Here is a 19,766-nt window from a genome sequence, read left to right as displayed (position 1 = left end):
CATCCAGGCAAGTGGAGAGTATTCCATCACACTCCTGACTTGTGCCTTGTATGGTTGGGGAGCGGTATTGTCACTGGACTGATAATCCACATCCCATAAATGATCAAAAATAGATGATGGACAGTCTTCGGGGAGTTACTCACTGCAGAATTCTCAGCCTCTGATCTGTTCTTGCAGCTACAATGTTTATATCGCTGGTCCAGTTAAATTTCAGTGGTAACTTGTAGAATGTTGATGGGTGGGGAATCCAGCAATGGCAATGATGTTGAACGTCAACTGGGGCATGGTTAGACTCTCTCTTGTTGGAGGTGTTCATTACCTAACACTTGTGTGTCACGTATGTTTCCTGTCATTGTCAGTCCAAACCTAAACGTTACTGCATGCAGGCGCAGACAGTGTTAGTATCTGAGGCAAGGAGGCCTTGTGGCGCAGTGGGTAGCATCCCTATCGTTGGACCAGAAGCTCCGGGTTCCCGTCCCAACGCCAGGCCTTGGTGGCCACAGAAGGAGCGTTCATTGCGGTTCAATGGGCTGATAATCAGAACGGATATCTTTCTGCCACTTATCCCACTATTCCCCAAAGGGTAAAATAACAGTATATGGATGTGAAGATATACGAAGAACAAAAGTAACTGAGGACTTGTGAGTGGTACTGACCACTGGGCAGGCAATTATCACCAAAGATCCCCACTTCTGACTTTTGGTGGCGGAAGTTCTTTGATGAAGCTGCTGAAGGTGGTTGGGCCTAATTCACACGTTTGCTGAAAATCTTGTCATTCTCACTTTTCTGTTTCAGAGAGCATACATATCGCTTACAAATCGGCACCATGTCCTCTAAATTACAACAGTGCTTCATTGTTTGTGAAGCGCTTTGAAAGGTTCTGAGAAAGGCTCTACAGAAATGCAAGTTATTTATTGTCGGATGAGTCTATAACTGTGAATTTTATTTCCCAATAAATTCAAATATGTTGTTCCAAACCATACTGTCTCAGCTTGCTCTTAACAGAAAATTAAAGCTGAGATTTCAGTCAAGTGATGAACAGAGATAAACGGCATATACAAGGCAAGGATGGCCATGACTTCAATGATTCTTCACTTCAATTGCTGTCAATAGCAACAGCGCTTGCAACATGAGGAAAAACCTTTCTTACTCTGATAAGCTGAAGAATCTTTTCCCTTATTCCCTTTGCAGCCAGAATGTAAATAATTGGACTCAATAATGGGCTAGCGGTCACGTACACCATAGCAGAAGTAACATGAATTATGGAGGAGCTGTACCCAAAATAGAACAACGCAAAGTAAAGGGCCAAGGAGGGGAAAAAAAAACTAAGAATCAGCAGGTGACCTACACAGGTGCACACAAGCCTTTTCTGCTCCCTGGACAAAATTTTAAATGATTTACATATCTTGATGTAAAACCAAACAAGAGTGGCGAAACTTGAAAAGACTATTAACACGTTTAAAACTATGTTGAGGAATGTGACGGAGATGGTGTCTGTGCAAATCAGGCTTGTCACTGACAGCAACTCGCAAAAGCAATTGTAAACTTCATTGGAGCCACAAAAGGGAAAGATAGAAGTTAAAACTACTGGAGGCAAGAAAATAGTCAGGCCCAGCACCCAGGTAAAACCAGCCAGTTTGACAAAAGAAGCATCCCTTGTGAGGAGCAGGTAATGTTGGGGGTTGCATATTGCGACAAAACGATCATAAGCCATCACGGTGAGGAGGAATATCTTGGCTGCTAACATGCTGTGGAAAAAGTACATTTGAACAAAGCAGTTGTTCCACCGAATAAATTTGGTGTCCAATATAACCCTCACCAACATTCCAGGAATGACTGAACTGGTCAACAACACATCCATTGCTGCCAGGTTGGCGATAAGAAAGTATATGGGTGCGTGCAAGCGTTTGTCTGTCGTAACCATGCACACAACAGAGACGTTCCCAAGAACTATTAACATATAAACAATCAGAAACAGAGCCCAAAGTTGCGCTTGCAATTCTTGTTGTCCTGGAAATCCAACAAGAATGAATCCTGTGACTGGGTACCGTCTTTGATCTGTCTCGTCCATTAACCGGTGTCCCCCTATTGAATTAATAATTCTCAATCAGAAGGGAGCACAACAACGTTATTGCATTTATTAGAAACTAGCAGAGACAATTGTGGTCAAAATGGTGCCTACATTGCAACGGAGCTTCCTTAAATACAGGATTTTGTGTTATTTCTTTACCAAGTACTTTCACAGAATCAAAACATTTCACTCTGGAAAAAGCTACATAAAGTTCTCCACCTGTAAAAACAGATCCAGGAATACAGATTCTGTCGAGAGTCTGACCTTGCTTATGGTCCTAGAATATGGAGGACTGCTTGGGAAATGTGGGATTTAACTTTTTTTTGGGGGGGGGTTGGATTTTATTTCTTGTGTCCCTCTCCAGAAGAAATGATACGACGCATGCCACAATGTGGGTTGATTAGGAAGAGCCGGCATGCATTTCATGGTTAGCACTGTGGCTTGACAGCACCAGGGTCCCAGGTTCGATTCCCAGCTTGGGTCACTGTCTGTGCGGAGTCTGCACATTCTCCGTGTCTGCGTGGGTTTCCTCCGGGTGCTCCGGTTTCCTCCCACAAGTCCCAAAAGACGTGCTGTTAGGTAATTTGGACATTTTGAATTCTCCCTCTGTGTACCCGAACAGGCGCCGGAATGTGGCAACGAGGGGATTTTCACAGTAACTTCATTGCAGTGTTAATGTAAGCCTACTTCTGACACTAAAGATTATTATTATAAAGGGGAAATCGTGTTTAACTAACTTGCTGTTGTTTTTTTTGAGGAGGTAACAGAGAGGGTCGATGAGGGCAATGCTGTTGATGTGGTGTACATGGACTTTCAGAAGGCATTTGACACAGTGCCACACAACAGGAATCAAAGGGACAGTAGCAACGTGGATACAATATTGGCTCAATAATAGGAAGCAGAGTCAATGGATATTTTTCGGGCTGGAGGAAGGTTTCTCGTGGTTTTCCCCAGGGGCTGGTATTGGGACCCTTGCTTTTCATGATATATATTAATAGTCAAGATCTTGGTGTGCAGGGGACAAACTTGGAAGTATTGTAAACTGTAGAACTTCAAAAGGACATAAACAAGTTGGTGGGAAGGACAGATAGGTGGCAAATGAAGTTCAATGTGGAGAAATGTGAGGTGATGCATTTTTATAGGAAGAACATGGAGAGACAATATAAAATAAGGGGTACAATTCTTAAAGGGTGCAGGAGCAGAGGGACCCGGGTGTTGATGTGTACAGATCATTGAAGGTGGCAGGGCAGGGGGAGAGAGCAGTTAATAAAGCAGATAGTATTCTGGGCTTTATTAATAGGGGCGCAGAGTAGAAGAGCCAGGAGGTTATGCTGAACTTATACAAGACACTAGTTAGACCTCAGCTGGAATATTGTGCACAGTTCTGGGCCACACTATAGGGAGGAGGTGAACACAGCAGAGAGAGAGCAGGGGAGGTTTACAAGACTGGTTCAAGGGATGAGAAACTTCAGTGATGAGGATAGATTGGAGAGGTTGGGACTGTTCTCCTTGGAGAGAAGAAGCTTAAGAGGAAATTTGACAGAGATGTTCAAAATCAAGAGGAGGCTGGACAGAGTAGACGGGGAAAACTGTTCCCGCTCGTTACAGGATGGAGAACGAGAGGACACAGATTGAAAGTGATTTGCAGAAGAAGCAAATGTGACGTGAGAAAAACATTTTTCACACAGTGAGTGGTTGGGGTCTGGAATGCACGGCCTGGACGTGTGGTGGAGGGGGGTTCAATCGATGAGTTCAAGAGGGCATTAGATGATTATTTCATTAGAAAAAATGTGCAGGGGTGCGTGCAAAAAGCAGGGGAACGACACCGAGTCCTGATGCAGACAAGATGGGCTAAATGGCCTTCCTTCTGCACCATAAAAATTATGTGATTCTATGAAATGTCAGAAACCAGCTGCCCTACATTAAACAAGAACGCCCCGCAGTCCTAACATCCTTCCAGTGGCATGAATGGGGGGAAGAGAGCGACTTCTGCTCCTTAGTGTCAGGGGGTCCCGACCTCTCGCAGTCCCAGCAGCAGCAGAACCCAGTGTAGGTCGCTGCTGGGACTTCACGCAGTCCCACAGGTGAAGAGGTCATGGCCTCTGGAGTAGGGTAAGCTCCAAGTTTTGGACAGGAAGGGATCAGGGAGCCTCGGGCGCGTGTCAATGTATCAGTAAGTGTATGCTTTGGCAAATATATTATTAAGCTTGTTGCTTTATTAAACACAGGCGATGATGCTGAGTAGGAAAGATGGCTAACATTGTGCCATGAAGCATGATGGTAAAAGAGGCCAACAGATTTGACTGTGTGAAAACTGCTTCTCTGCAGAATGAACTGAGAACAACGTCTTGTAACTGAGCATTTCACTGATGACACTTTGTTTTCGAACAGCGAGAACAAGGCTCTCTCAAGGATAAATGATGCCTATATGCGACAGGATTGTTTAACTTAAACCTTATAAAAAGCAGGACAGTTCACGATTTCGACGGTGATAACCCTGCGATCAACGCTTGCAAGACAAGACCCTGAGTTTGAAGGCTCACAGCTCCCGCCCGCCAGAGCGAGTCTGGCCAGTCCTCTATGGCGGGTAGAATTGTTCAAGTTGAGTCTTGAAACTTACGTAACTGTTTACATCAGCACATCGCTAAAGTCCGAGTTAAATAATAAAATTGCATTAAACTCTTGTGAGAAGTGATCTGTCCGTTTCATAAATTGCCACCAGCAGAGGGCAGCAACAATGATTAATGGCTCAACCTCCAAAAAAGAGGCGAAATGGACACGGTTGGTGTGGAGAAATGATTCAGAGTTGGTACCTGAGCTGGATGAGCTCGCGAGCAGACGGTGGCGTAGTGGTATTGTCACTGGATTAGTAATCCAGAGACCCAGGATAATGATCTGGGAATTCCAGGTTCGAATCCCACCGTGGCAGGTGATGGAATTTAAACTCAGTAAAAATTAAAAGCTTAACGATGACCATTGTCGGTTGTCGTAAAAACCCATCTGGTTCACTAATGTCCTTAAGGGAAGGAAATCTGCCGTCCTTACCCGGTCTGGCCTACATGTGACTCCAGACCCACAGCAACGTGGTTGACTCCGAAATGGCCCAGCAAGACACTCAGTTGTATTCAACCGCTACAAACACACGAAACAGGAATGAAACCGGACGGACCACCCTGCATCGGCTCAGGCACCGGAAATAACAACGGCAAACCCAGCCCTGCCGACCCTGCAAAGCCCTCCTTACTAACATTAGCACAGTGGCTTGTAATGCAGAGCAAGGCAGCAGCGCGGGTTCAAGTCCCGTACCAGCCTCCCCGAACAGGTGCCGGAATGTGGCGACTAGGGGCTTCTCACAGTAACTTCATTTGAAGCCTACTCGTGACAATAAGTGATTATTATTAATTATTATCTGGAGGCGTGTGCCAGAGTTGGGAGAGCTGTCTCACAGACTAGTCAAGCAGTCATACTCACAGACAATAATCCCAGACAGCACTTTCACCGTTCCTGGGTAGTACTGTCTCACCGGCAGGACAGACCCAGCAGAGGTGGCGGCACAGTGGTATACAGTGGGGAGGGAATTGCCCTGGGAGACCTCAACATCGACTCTGGACCCCATGAAGTCTTATGGCTTCAGATTAAACATGGGCAAGGAAACCTCCTGCTGGTTACCACGTACCGGCCACCATCAGCTGATGAATCAGTATTCCACCATGTTGATCACCACTTGGAGGAAGCACTGAGGGTGGCAAGGGCACAGAATATGCTCTGGGTGGGGAACTTCAATGTCCATCACTAAGAGTGGCTTGGTAGTACCACCACCAGACAGAGTTGGCCGGGTCCTAAAGGACAGAGCTGCTAGACTGGGACTGCAGCAGGTGGTGAGGGAACCAACAAGAGGGTAAAACGTACTTGACCTCATCCTCACCAATCTGCCTGCTGCAGATGCATCTGTCCATGACAGTATCAGTAGAAGTGACCACCACACAGTCCTTGTGGAGATAAATCCCCATCTTCACATTGAGGATACCCTACATCGTGTTGTGTGGCACTATCACCGTGCTAAATAGGATAGACTTCGAACAGATCTAGGAACTCAAAACTGGGCATCCATGAGGCTCTGTGGGCCATCAGCAGCAGCAGAATTGTATCCAATCACAATCTGCAACCTCATGGCCCGGCATATCCCCCATTCTACCATTACCACCCAGCCAGGGGATCAACCATGGCTCAATGAAGAGCGCAGGAGAGCATGGCAGGACCAACATCAGGCACACCGAAAAATAAGGTGTCAACCTGGTGAAACTACAACACAGGACTACTTGTGTTGCCAAACAGCATAAGCAACAAGTGACAGACACAGCTAAGCGATTCCACAATGAACGCATCAGATCTAAGCTCTGCAGTCCTGCCACATCCAGCCGGGATGGTGGTGGACAATTAAACAACTCACTGGAGGAGGAGGATCCACAAATATCCCCATCCTGAATGATGGAGGAGGCCAGCACATCGGTGCAAAATACAAGGGTGAGGCATTCGCAACAGTCTTCAGCTAGAAGTGCCGAGTGGATGATCCATCTTGGTCTCCTCCGGAGGTCCCCAGCATCACAGATGTCAGTCTTCAGCCAATACGATTCACTTCACGTGATATCAAGAAACGGCTGAAGGCCTGGTTCAATGAAGAGAGTGGGTGATGGGAGAGTGGGGGAATATGTTGGGCCATGAGGTTAATTCTCCATCAGAGACTAGCATTGAAATGAAGAGGTGGTGCAAGGCGGGGGGGGGGGGGGGGGGGGGAGGGTTGTGTGCAAGGCGGGGGGCTGTGGGCCAGGTGGGGTAAACTACTGAAGGGCCTACTCCAATGTTCCTATCTTGCATGATGCATTTCGTCCCTTCATCAAAATCATTGATATAGATGATAAATAGTTGAGGCCCTAGCACTGATCCTAATGACACTCCATCAGTTACGCCTTGTCAATGTGTTGCAAGCCCCAGGAATAAAGGAAAAATAGAGAAAACTTCCCTCGTCCAAAAAAATTCAAACCCCCAGAGTTGGGAACTATAGAGCCCTGTAGGCGCTAGCCCTGGAATGGCTGCACATGCGCAGTTAGGGCATATTCACGGCTTTAAGCCAGCAAGTGGCTTAGCGGACATATGCAGTTGGATCTTTTGCCTTTTTATCTTGAAAGTTAGCTCAGCGCTTGTGCAGAAGACGAAAAGACAGAAAGAGAAGCATGGACAAGTGACCACAAAGAAAATGCCATTCTCCTGCGAATAATGTCCTAAAAAATCAGGGAGTGGGACAGAAGAAGGTCCCAGAAAGACAGTGAAGTCAAGGGAAAAGAACAGGGACCTGAACAAGGTCCTGTTTAGTTGAATGAAAAGCCCAGAGCAAAAGAAGATACTCCAAATTGAGGAAACAGAGCTGCAAGAAGTAGATGTGAAGCAATACAGGTTGCAAGTAGCCAGAAGATCTGAGGAGACAATCAAATGTTGGCGACCTCCTGACTATGGACCTGTGAAGCAGTGGAATTCTGTTGGCACAGCTGCCTACCTGAGAGATTGCGTGGAAGGTAAAGCTTGAATGCAGGTGGCAATTCAGGGGAGGTGAACATCGAAAGGAGAGATTGAAATCCTGGAGGTGGATCTTTGTTGAAGATAGTAAGAAGTCTTACAACACCAGGTTAAAGTCCAACAGGTTTGTTTCGAATCACTAGCTTTCGGAGCACAGCTCCTTCCTCAGGTGAATGAAGAGGTGGGTTCCAGAAACATATACATAGACAAAGTCAATAATGCAAGACAATACTTTGAATGCGAGTAATTATGTCTTTACAGGTCCAGACGGAGCAACTGGAGAGAGGGGTAATCACAGGTTAAAGAGGTGTGAATTGTCTCAAACCAGGACAGTTAGTAGGATTTTGCAAGGCCAGGCCAGATGGTGGTGGGTGAATGTAATGTGACATGAATCCCAGGTCCCGGTTGAGGCCGTACTCATGTGTGCGGAATTTGGCTTTAAGTTTCTGCTCGGCGATTCTGCGTTGTCGCGCGTTCTGAAGGCTGCCTTGGAGAACGCTTACCCGAAGATCAGAGGCTGAATACCCTTGACTGCTGAAGTGTTCCCCGACTGGGGAACCGCAAACAAACAATTGTTTGCAGCAAACTACCCAGCCTTCAGAATAGTGACCACGACACCACACAATGCTGCCATGGCAATCTCTGCAAGACATGCCAGATCATCGACATGGGTACCACCATTACACATGAGAACACCACCCACCAGGTACGTGGTACATATTTGTGCAACTCGGCCAACGTTGTCTACCTCATACGCTGCAGGAAAGGATGTCCCAAAGTGTGGTACATTGGCGAGACCATGCAGACGCTGCGACAACGGATGAATGGACATTGCACAACAATTGCAAGGCAGGAATGTTCCCTTCGAGTCGGGGAACACTTCAGCAGTCAAGGTCATTCAGTCTCTGGAAATATTCGATGAGTCTGGTGGAGGTGGCCATGCTGACGATCTGGAGGCAGTTTCGGCAGCATTTCGGCAGGGGCTGGTTTAGCTCACAAGGCTAAATCGCTGGCTTATAAAGCAGGCCAGCAGCACGGTTCGATTCCCGTACCAGCCTCCCCGGACAGGTGCCGGAATGTGGCGACTAGGGGCTTTTCACAGTAACTTCATTGAAGCCTACTCGTGACAATAAGCGATTTTCATTTCATTTCATTTTAGGTTGGGAGCTGGGTCGGGGGTGATGGCGATTGGGGGAATCATGTGTTCGAGCCGTGGAGGATGGATGCAAGGTTCCAGGGATGTGAAGACAGGGTGATCAAGGAAATGAAGGACTTGATTCTGGGCGGATGAGAGGTTTGGGTTTAGGTGGGGCTTAAGTTTCAGGTTAGGGATTGTGGTGTGAGGTGCTGCAGAGAGTAAACACCACAACCTTGTTTGGGGGGGGGGGGGGGGGGGGGAAGGGGGGAGGCTGCTGGTGTTTTCCGCCCTGAAAAAAGTGAAATTCGCTCTAAGGGGAAGAATGATGGGTTCTACAATAGTTGGCGTTTGTTTATTTTACGTTTTGGGGAGTTGGTTACCGTGACTGCTGAGGGAGGGGTGGAGGGGGCAGTGGGAAGGAGGGTGGGGGACTTAGCGGGCTGGGGGGGGGGGTTATTGTAAATTGTAAAAATTTTGAAAATTTGTGGAACAAAAATACTTTTTAAAAGTTCATCAGCAGATTCTGACTCTCTTCAGAAACGCCCTCCTTATTTCGTTGAAAGGACAAGCTGTGTAAGACGATCTGCCAGTCGGACAGCCTACCTTCCTAGCATCACACTGACAATGAAATTCACATACCTCATTACTCATTTGTGTGATAGGCAGAGCATCTTTTTGGCTTGAAGGCAGCATCCTGTTAGCAGTGATGCACGATCAATTGTACAAAGACTAAGGTTGGATACAACTGAGGCTTTATTGCAGTAAGATGTGTGGCCTCCCACAGCAGCTGGCGAAATGGCTGCTGAATAGAGGACAGGCATATTTATACTCCTCCTACTGGGCGCAGCCAGCAGGCAGGGGCTACCGGCGAACCTGTAGTACAGGTTCTACCTTACATCCCCAAATACAGGTGTAACAATGGTTTACCACATTCACCCCCTGATAAAATGAGTCCGGCGGGGGTGGTGGAGAACTATATACAGTAGTGAATTTATGTACAGTGTTTTATCAGGAAAAAAAAATGTCCTTTGAATGTCTGGTGCCAGTTAGAGATTCAACCGGTCTGGTGCCTTGACGTTCCGCTGGGAGCGACATAATGGTGGCGGCAATGTCGCTGCTGGCGATGTCGATGCTGGCCTGATGTTGGGTGAATCCGGGAGTGTGCCAAAATCCTCTTCATCCTCTGGCGTGGGCAGGGGAAGGAGGGATGATCCTGTTGGGGTTAATGTTGGGAGCGCCGGGAGAGGGGAGGCTGGTGCCGGGCCGGAGAAATGTGTATGGGTGGAACCTGCTGGTGCCAGATCCCTGAGGGAGAGAATATCCTGGTGGTCGTCGGGGTACGCCACATAGGCATAATGGGGGTTGGCATGGAGCAAGTGCACCCTATCCATCAACGGGTCCGCCTTGTGGCGTCGGACGTGCCTACGGAGCAGGACCGGTCCTGGAGCTGCGAGCCAAGTCGGTAGCGACACCCCGGATATGGACTTCCTGGGGAAGGCAAAAAGACGTTCATGGGGTGTGTTATTCGTAGCGGTGCACAGTAGTGATCGGATGGAGTGTAGTGCATCAGGGAGGACCTCCTGCCAGCGATAGGCTGGGAGGTTCCTGGACTGTAGGGCCAGTTGGACGGTCCTCCATACCGCCCCATTCTCCCTCTCTACCTGCCCGTTTCCCCGGGGATTATAGCTGGTCGTCCTGCTGGAGGCAATACCCCTGCTGAGCAGGAACTGACGCAGCTCATCACTCATGAATGAGGATCCCCTGTCGCTGTGGATGTAGGCGGGGAAACCGAACAGAGCGAAGATTGTGTTGAGGGCCTTGATGACGGTGGCAGACGTCATATTGGGGCATGGGATGGAGAAGGGGAATCTGGAGTACTCATCAACCACACTGAGAATATACGCGTTTCGCTCGGTGGAGGGGAGGGGCCCTTTGAAATCCACGCTGAGGCGTTCAAAGGGGCGGGAGGCCTTCACCAGCCGCACGCGGTCTGGCCGGTAGAAGTGCGGCTTGCACTCCGCACAGACCTGGCACTCCCTGGTGACTGTCCGTACTTCCCCGACGGAGTAGGGCAGATTGCGAGCCTTGACAAAATGGTACAATCGTGTGACCCCTGGGTGGCAAAGGCTGTCGTGTAGGGCCCGGAGTCGGTCTACTTGTGCTCTGGCACATGTACCTCGGGATAGGGCGTCTGGGGGCTCGGTGAGTTTGCCGGGGTGATACAAAATCTCGTAATTGTAGGTGGAGAGCTCGATTCCCCACCGCAAGATTTTATCGTTTTTGATCTTGCCCCGCTGCTTGTTGTTAAACATGAAGGCTACCGACCGTTGGTCAGTGAGGAGAGTGAATCTCCTGCCGGCCAGGTAATGCCTCCAATGCCGCACAGCTTCAACCATAGCTTGAGCCTCTTTTTCTTTTGAAATAATTTTTATTAAGATTTTTACAAAATATAAACATCACAACAATATTAACAGAACAACCGCGGTAAAAACCCAAGAACACCCACCCACCCAACTTCAAAAGCAACTGCAAACAAAACAAAAGCAAGAAAAACACCCAAACAAAAGGGAAAGAGATAACACCCGCCCCATCCCACAAACCCATGTACACAGTTCTCCCTCCCACCGAACCAAACCCCCCCCCCCCCCCCACCCCCACGGGTTGGTGCTGCTGCCGGCCTATTTCCCTACCGTTCCGCCAGGAAGTCCAGGAAAGGCTGCCACCGCCTAAAGAACCCTTGTACTGATCCCCTCAGGGCAAATTTCACCTTCTCCAATTTAATGAACCCCGCCATATCATTGATCCAGGCCTCCACGCTTGGGGGCCTCGCATCCTTCCATTGGAGCAAGATCCTCCGCCGGGCTACTAGGGACGCAAAGGCCAGAACACCGGCCTCTTTTGCCTCCTGCACTCCCGGCTCCACTGCAACCCCAAAAATTGCGAATCCCCAGCCTGGCTTGACCCTGGATCCCACCACCCTCGACACCGTCCTTGCTACCCCCTTCCAAAACTCCCCCAGCGCTGGGCATGCCCAAAACATATGGGCGTGGTTCGCTGGGCTCCCCGAGCACCTAGCACACCTGTCTTCGCCCCCGAAAAACCTACTCATCCTCGTCCCAGTCATGTGGGCCCTATGCAGCACCTTGAACTGTATGAGGCTAAGCCTCGCACAGGAAGAGGAGGAATTCACTCTCTCCAGGGCATCCGCCCACGTCCCCTCCTCAATCTCCTCACCCAGCTCCTCTTCCCATTTCCCCTTCAGTTCCTCCACCGAGGCCTCGGCTACCTCCTGCATTACCCGGTATGTGTCCGAAATCCTCCTTCCTCCAACCCACATCCCCAAGAGCACCCTGTCCCGCACCCCACGTGGGGGCAGCAAGGGAAACCCCTCCACCTGCCGCCTGGCAAACACCCTCACCTGCATGTACCTAAACATGTTCCCCGGGGGGAGCCCAAACTTCCCCTCTAACTCCCCCAAGCTCGCGAACCTCCCCTCCACAAACAGGTCCCTCAACCTCCTAACCCCTACCCTGTGCCAGCCCAGAAATCCGCCATCAATGCTCCCTGGGACAAACCGATGGTTCCCCCGTATCGGGGCCTCCATCGCGCCCCCCACTTCTCCCCTATGCCGTCTCCATTGCCCCCAAATTTTGAGGGTAGCCGCCACCACCGGGCTCATGGTATACCTCATTGGAGGGAGCGGCAACGGCGCCGTTACCAGCGCCTCCAGGCTTGTGCCCACACAGGACGCCACCTCCATCCTCTTCCATACTGCCCCTTCCCCGTCCATTACCCACTTACGCACCATCGCTGCGTTGGCAGCCCAATAGTATCCACAGAGGTTGGGCAACGCCAGCCCCCCCCCCATCCCTGCTCTGTTCCAGGAACACTCTTCTCACCCTCGGAGTCCCATGCGCCCACACAAATCCCGTGATACTCCTGTTGACCCTCCTAAAAAAGGCCTTCGGGATAAGGATGGGGAGGCACTGGAACAGGAACAAAAACCTCGGGAGCACCGTCATCTTAACGGACTGCACCCTCCCCACCAGTGACAGCGGTAACATATCCCACCTTTTGAACTCTTCCTCCATCTGCTGCACCAACCTTGTGAGGTTGAGCTTGTGTAGGGCCCCCCAGCTCCCAGCCACCTGGACTCCTAGGTACCTGAAGCTCTTCCCTGCCTGCTTCAGTGGGAGCCTACCAATCCCCTCCTCCTGATCCCCCAGGTGCACCACGAACAACTCGCTCTTGCCCAGGTTCAGCTTATACCCAGAGAAGCCCCCGAATTCACTAAGAATCCTCATCACCTCCGGCATCCCCCCCACCGGGTCCGCCACATACAGAAACAGGTCGTCCGCATAAAGCGACACTCGATGCTCCTCCCCACCCCGCACCAGGCCCCTCCAGTTCCCTGACTCCCTCAACGCCATGGTCAGGGGCTCAATTGCCGATGCAAAGAGTAAGGGGGACAGGGGACACCCCTGTCTCGTCCCCAGTACAGCCGAAAGTACTCCGACCTCCTCCTATTCGTGGCTACACTCGCCATCGGGGCCTCATAGAGCAGCCTCACCCAATGGATAAACCCCTCCCCAAACCTCTCCAACACCTCCCACTGATACTCCCACTCAACCCTATCAAAGGCCTTCTCCGCACCTAATGCCACCACTATCTCCGCCTCCCCTTCCACAGCCGGCATCATAATAACGTTGAGGAGCCTTCGTACGTTTGTATTCAACTGCCATCCCTTCACAAACCCCGTCTGGTCCTCATGAATGACCCCCGGCACACAATCCTCTATTCTTGTGGCTAGGATCTTTGCCAGCAGCTTGGCGTCTACATTTAGCAGCGAGATCGGCCTATAAGAACATAAGAACTAGGAGCAGGAGTAGGCCATCTGGCCCCTCGAGCCTGCTCCGCCATTCAATTAGATCATGGCTGATCTTTTGTGGACTCAGCTCCACTTTCCGGCCCGAACACCATAACCCTTAATCCCTTTATTCTTCAAAAAACTATCTATCTTTACCTTAAAAACATGTAATGAAGGAGCCTCAACTGCTTCACTGGGCAAGGAATTCCATAGATTCACAACCCTTTAGGTGAAGACGTTCCTCCTAAACTCAGTTCTAAATCTACTTCCCCTTATTTTGAGGCTATGTCCCCTAGTTCTGCTGTCACCCGCCAGTGGAAACAACCTGCCCACATCTATGCTATCTATTCCCTTCATAATTTTAAATGTTTCTATAAGATCCCCCCTCATCCTTCTAAATTCCAACGAGTACAGTCCCAGTCTACTCAACCTCTCCTCATAATCCAACCTCTTCAGCTCTGGGATTAACCTAGTGAATCTCCTCAACACACCCTCCAGCGCCAGTACGTCCTTTCTCAAGTAAGGAGACCAAAACTGAACACAATACTCCAGGTGTGGCCGCACTAACACTTTATACAATTGCAACATAACCTCCCTAGTCTTAAACTCCATCCCTCTAGCAATGAAGGACAAAATTCCATTTGCCTTCTTAATCACCTGTTGCACTTGTAAACCAACCTTCTGTGACTCATGCACTCGCACACCCAAGTCTCTCTGAACAGCGGCATGCTTTAATATTTTATCGTTTAAATAATAATCCCGTTTGCTGTTATTCCTACCAAAATGGATAACCTCACATTTGTCAACATTGTATTCCATCTGCCAGACCCGAGCCCATTCACTTAACCTATCCAAATCCCTCTGCAGACTTCCAGTATCCTCTGCACTTTTCGCTTTACCACTCATCTTAGTGTCATCTGCAAACTTGGACACATTACCCTTGGTCCCCAACTCCAAATCATCTATGTAAATTGTGAACAATTGTGGGCCCAACACGGATCCCTGAGGGACACCACTAGCTACTGGTTGCCAACCAGAGAAACACCCATTTATCCCAACTCTTTGCTTTCTATTAATTAACCAATCCTCTATCCATGCTACTACTTTACCCTTAATGCCATGCATCTTTATCTTATGCAGCAACCTTTTGTGTGGCACCTTGTCAAAGGCTTTCTGGAAATCCAGATATACCACATCCATCGGCTCCCCGTTATCTACTGCACTGGTAATGTCCTCAAAAAATTCCACTAAATTAGTTAGGCATGACCTGCCCTTTACGAACCCATGCTGCGTCTGCCTATATAACCCACACTGCAGAGGGTCCTTGTCCCGCTTCAGGATCAAAGAAATCAGTGCCCGTGACATAGTTGGGGGCAAAGCCCCCCCTCCTCCCTTGCCTCGTTAAAGGTCCGGACCAACAGGGGGCCCAACAGGTCCACATACCTTTTATAGAATTCCGCCAGAAATCCATCCGGCCCCGGCGCCTTCCCCGACTGCATGCTCCCTATCCCTTTGACCAACTCCTCCAGCTCGATCGGCGCCCCCAGTCCTTTCACCTGCTCCTCCTCCACCCTCGGAAATCGCAGCTTGTCCAAGAAGCGCCCCATTCCACCCCCCTCCACCGGGGGTTCAGACCGGTACAGTTCCCCATAGAAGTCCCTGAAGACCCCATTAACATCTACCCCCCTCCGCACCACCTTCCCAGCTCTATCCGTCACTTCCCCAATCTCCCTGGCCGCGTCCCGTTTTCGGAGCTGGTGTGCCAGCATCCTGCTCGCCTTCTCCCCGTATCCATACACCACCCCTTGTGCTTTCCTCCACTGAGCTTCCGCCTTTCTGGTAGTCAATAGGTCGAACCTGGCCTGAAGGCTACGCCTCTCCCCCAGCAATCCCTCCTCCAGAGCCTCCGCATATCTCCTATCCACCCTCACCATCTCCCCTATCAGTCTCTCCCTCTGCTCCCCCCTCTCCCTATGGGCTCGGATGGAAATCAACTCCCTTCTAATCACCGCCTTCAATGCCTCCCAGACCATCCCCACTCGGACCTCCCCGATGTCGTTGTCCTCAGGGTACCTCTCAATACACCCCCGAACCCTCTCGGCCACCTCCTCATCTGCCAGCAGCCCCACCTCCAAGCACCAGAGCGGACGTTGATCCCTCTCCTCCCCCAACCCGAGGTCCACCCAGTGCGGGGCATGATCCGAAATGGCAATGGCGGAGTATTCAACATCCTCCACCCTCGAAACCAGCCCCATGCTCAGGACAAAAAAAAAATCAATCCTCGAATAGGCCTTATGCACATGGGAGAAAAACGAGTACTCCCTGGCCCTTGGCCTCGCAAACCTCCAGGGATCCACCCCCCCCATCTGGTCCATAAATCCCCTCAACACCTTAGCCGCCGCCGGCCTCCTACCCATCCGGGACTTGGATCGATCCAATGGGGGATCCAGTACCGTGTTGAAGTCCCCCCCCATGATCAGGCCCCCCACCTCCAGGTCCGGAATGCGGCCCAACATGCGCCGCATAAACCCCGCATCGTCCCAATTTGGGGCGTAAACATTCACCAACACCACCCGCTCCCCCTGCAGCTTACCACTCACCATCACATACCTCCCGCCACTGTCAGCCACCACATTTAACGCCTCAAAAGTCACCTTCTTCCCCACCAGGATCGCCACCCCCCGACTCTTCTCATCCAGCCCTGAGTGAAATACTTGGCCCACCCATCCCTTCCTCAGCCGAACCTGGTCCGCCACTTTCAGGTGTGTCTCTTGGAGCATGGCCACATCCGCCTTCAGCCCCTTCAAGTGCGCAAATACCCGGGCCCGTTTGACCGGCCCATTCAGCCCCCTCACATTCCAGGTTATCAGCCGGATCAGAGGGCTCCATGCCCCCCTCCCCTGCCGATCAGCCATAACCCATCCCCTGCCCACCACTGGCCAGCGTCCCCCGCTCTGCCAGTTCCCCACGGCGGCAACTCCCCCCCCTCCAGCACCCCCTGCATCCTCCAGCTCCATCCTGACCGTTTCAGCAGCAACCCGGTACCCCCCCCCCCCCCCCCCCCCCAAGGCTAGGACCCCTCCTAGCCGCGCCCCTCCCTCCATAGCACTCCCGTGAGCCAGCTAACTTCCCTCCACTTCACCACCTCCGCAGTCCAGTCCTGGAAGGTCCGCACCTCCGTGTTCTCCCACTTGCTGCTCCGCTCCTTCTTGGCCCACCGGAGCACGCACTCACGATCCACGAACCGGTGAAACCGCACCAACATCGTTTGGCTTGGGCCTCCTAGCCAGAATTCTGTGGGCCCCCTCTAACTCCAGGGGCCCCTGGAAGGACCCAGCCCCCATCAGCGAGTTCAACATAACGACCACATAGGCCGCCAGGTCCGACCCCTCCGTGAGGCCCAGGATCCGCAAATTCTTCCGTCTCGACCGGTTGTCCAGCTCCTCGAACCGCTCCTGCCACCTTTTATGGAGCGCCTCGTGCATCTCCACCTTCCCCGCGACGGCCACATCCTCCCTTTCGGAGGCCTGCTTCTGCAGCTCCCGGCTCGCAGCCCCCTGGGCTGTCTGAGCCTCCATCGGCTCTCTGGTGGTAACCTTCAACGACTCCAGCAGCTCCACCTTAAGCTCCTGGAAGCAGCGCAGCAGAGTCTCCAGCTGCTCCTGCACCCACTGCCTCCACTCCTCCGGGCCTCTGCCGGCTGCCATTTTGTTTTTCTTCCCCCACTTTTCCAGGGGTGCTTCCACCGTTTTTCTTCTTACCCCACTCCTGGTCCGGACCATAGGACCATAGGGATCGACTCCAGTCCTCTTCCCATGTCGGGATTCGCCGACGAAGTTCCATTGGGGGCCCTGAAAAGAGCCCCAAAGTCCGTTATTCGCGGGAGCTGCCGAACGTGCGGCTAGGCTCCGCATTGCCGTCACCGGAAGTCAGCTTGAGCCTCTTTTTCGACGGACGAGTGCCGAATTTCTGAGGCATGATGGGTGTGGGAAAAGAATGCCACGGGTCTGCCTGCCTGATTGAGGGTGGCGGCAAGTGTGACGTCTGATGCGTCGCTTTCTACTTGGAAGGGCAGTGTCTTGTCTACTGCGTGCATCCTGGCCTTGGCTATATCAGCTCTGATATGGGCGAAGGCCTGTTGTGCCTCGGCCGCAAGGGGAAAGTGGATGGACTGAATGAGTGGGCGGGCCTTGTCTGCATAGTTTGGGACCCACTGGGCGTAGTAGGAGAACCCCAGGCAGCGTTTGAGGGCCTTGGGGCAGGGGAAGCTCCATGAGGGGGCGCATGCGGTCGGGATCGGGCCCCAGAACTCTGTTCTGGACCACATAGCCGAGGATGGCTAAGCGGGTTGTGCTGAAGACGCACTTCTCCTTGTTGTAGGTGAGGTTGAGGAGAGTGGCGGTGTGGAGGAATTTGGCAAGGTTGGTGTTGTGGTCCTGCTGATCGTGGCCGCAGATGGTGACGTTGTCTAGGTACGGGAAGGTGGCCCGCAAACCATACCGGTCGGCCATTCGGTCTATCTCCCTTTGGAAGACCGAGACCCCGTTAATGACGCCGAAGGGAACCCTGAGGAAGTGATAGAGACAACCATCCGCCTAAAAGCAGTGTATGGACGGTCCGATTTACGAATGGGGAGCTGGTGGTAGGCGGATTTGAGGTCTATCATTGAGAAGACCCGTTACTGCGCAATCTGATTGACCATATCAGATATGCGTGGGAGGGGGTACGCGTCGAGCTGCGTGTACCGATTGATGGTCTGGCTGTAGTCCACGACCCTTCTGTGTTTCTCCCCAGTTTTAACGACTACCACTTGGGCTCTCCAGGGACTGTTGCTGGCCTCGATGATGCCTTCCCGAAGCAACCGCTTGGCCTAGGACCTGATGAAGGTCTTGTCCTGGGTGCTGCGCCGTCTGCTCCTAGTGGCGACGGGTTTGCAATCCAGAGTTAGATTGGCAAAGAGGGAGGGTGGGTCGACCTTTAGGGTCGCGAGGCCGCACACAGTGAGGGGTGGTAGGGGCCCGCCGAATTTGAGGGTAAGGCTCTGGAGATTGCACTGGAGGTCCAGGCCTAGTAGTGCAGCGCAGAGATTAGGAAGGACGTAGAGGCGGAAGCCGCTGAATTCTACGCCCTGGACCGTGAGAGTGACGGTGCAGAACCGCTGGATCGCGACGGAATGGGATCCGGAGGCCAGGGAGAGTATTTGATTGGCGCCCTACCGTATCCGAGTGGATGAAGCTTTCGGTGCTCCCGGAGTCCAGCAGGCAAGAGGTCACGTGACCATTGATTCTCACACTGGTCGAAGCGGTGGCCAGGTTGTGCGAACAAGACTGGTCGATCGTCACTGAGGCGAGCTGCAGTCGGTCGTCACTGGTGTCAGAAGATGGAGAGCGTGGGGGGGCCTAGGTCGTGGAATGCTGTCGGCGTCCATGCCCCATGGGGAAGACAAGATGGCGCCGCCCGACGATCCTGCGGGGGACAAAATGGCTGCGCCCATGGGCCGCACGTTGCGGGGGCTAGACAAGATGGCGGCGCCCATGGGCCGCACGTTGCGGGGGCTGGACAAGATGGCGGCACCCATGGGCCGCACGTGGACTGAGGGGGGGAAGTTGGCGGCGCCCACTAGCCACTCGATGCCCCGGGAGGTGAAGATGGCGGCGCCCACTGGCTGAGCGTGGTCCAGGGAGGTGAAGATGGTGACGCCCACTGGCCACGCGTGGTCCGGGACGAAGATGGCGGCCCCCATTGTGTGTAGGTCAGGGGGGAAGAGGGCGATAGCGGCGAATGCGCGGGCCTGGCACACCGCAGTGAAGTGCCCATTCTTGCCGCAAGCCTTGCAAATGGCAGTGCAGGCCGGGCAGCATTGGCAGGGGTGCTTCTGCTGGCCATAGAAGTAACATCGGGGACCCCCGGGGTGCACGGGTTGGCGTGTGGCGCAGGCGTACTGGCTGGGTGAAGCCTCGGCTGGGGCGGCCGTCTGTGGGGTCCATGAGGGATAGGAGTGGTGGGCTGCGAGGCCGGAGGGGTAGGCCTGAGCATTACGTGAGGCAACCGTCATGGGAGAGTGCCAGCTAGGTCGAGCGTGGCCGCTTCTAGCAGTCTTTGGCGTATGAGGTCTGACC

General features: G+C 52.1%; 1 protein-coding gene across 3 annotated transcripts in view; it reads right to left on the bottom strand.

Annotated features, from left to right (window-relative positions):
* Window positions 1-922: 922 nt before the first annotated feature.
* LOC119970780 (olfactory receptor 6N1-like) overlaps window positions 923-19,766 on the bottom strand; it is a 29,408-nt gene continuing 10,564 nt past the window's right edge. For all 3 annotated transcript variants that reach the window (XM_038805940.1, XM_038805941.1, XM_038805939.1), the window contains exon 3: window positions 923-2,085. In XM_038805940.1, the coding sequence (XP_038661868.1) occupies window positions 1,097-2,085 (989 nt within the window). In that variant the 3' untranslated portion in view covers window positions 923-1,096. The remainder of the gene's footprint in view (window positions 2,086-19,766) is intronic.

This window comes from Scyliorhinus canicula, chromosome 8 (assembly GCF_902713615.1).
Source record: "Scyliorhinus canicula chromosome 8, sScyCan1.1, whole genome shotgun sequence".
NCBI lineage: Eukaryota > Metazoa > Chordata > Chondrichthyes > Carcharhiniformes > Scyliorhinidae > Scyliorhinus > Scyliorhinus canicula.
This window is presented reverse-complemented; position numbering and strand designations above follow the sequence as displayed.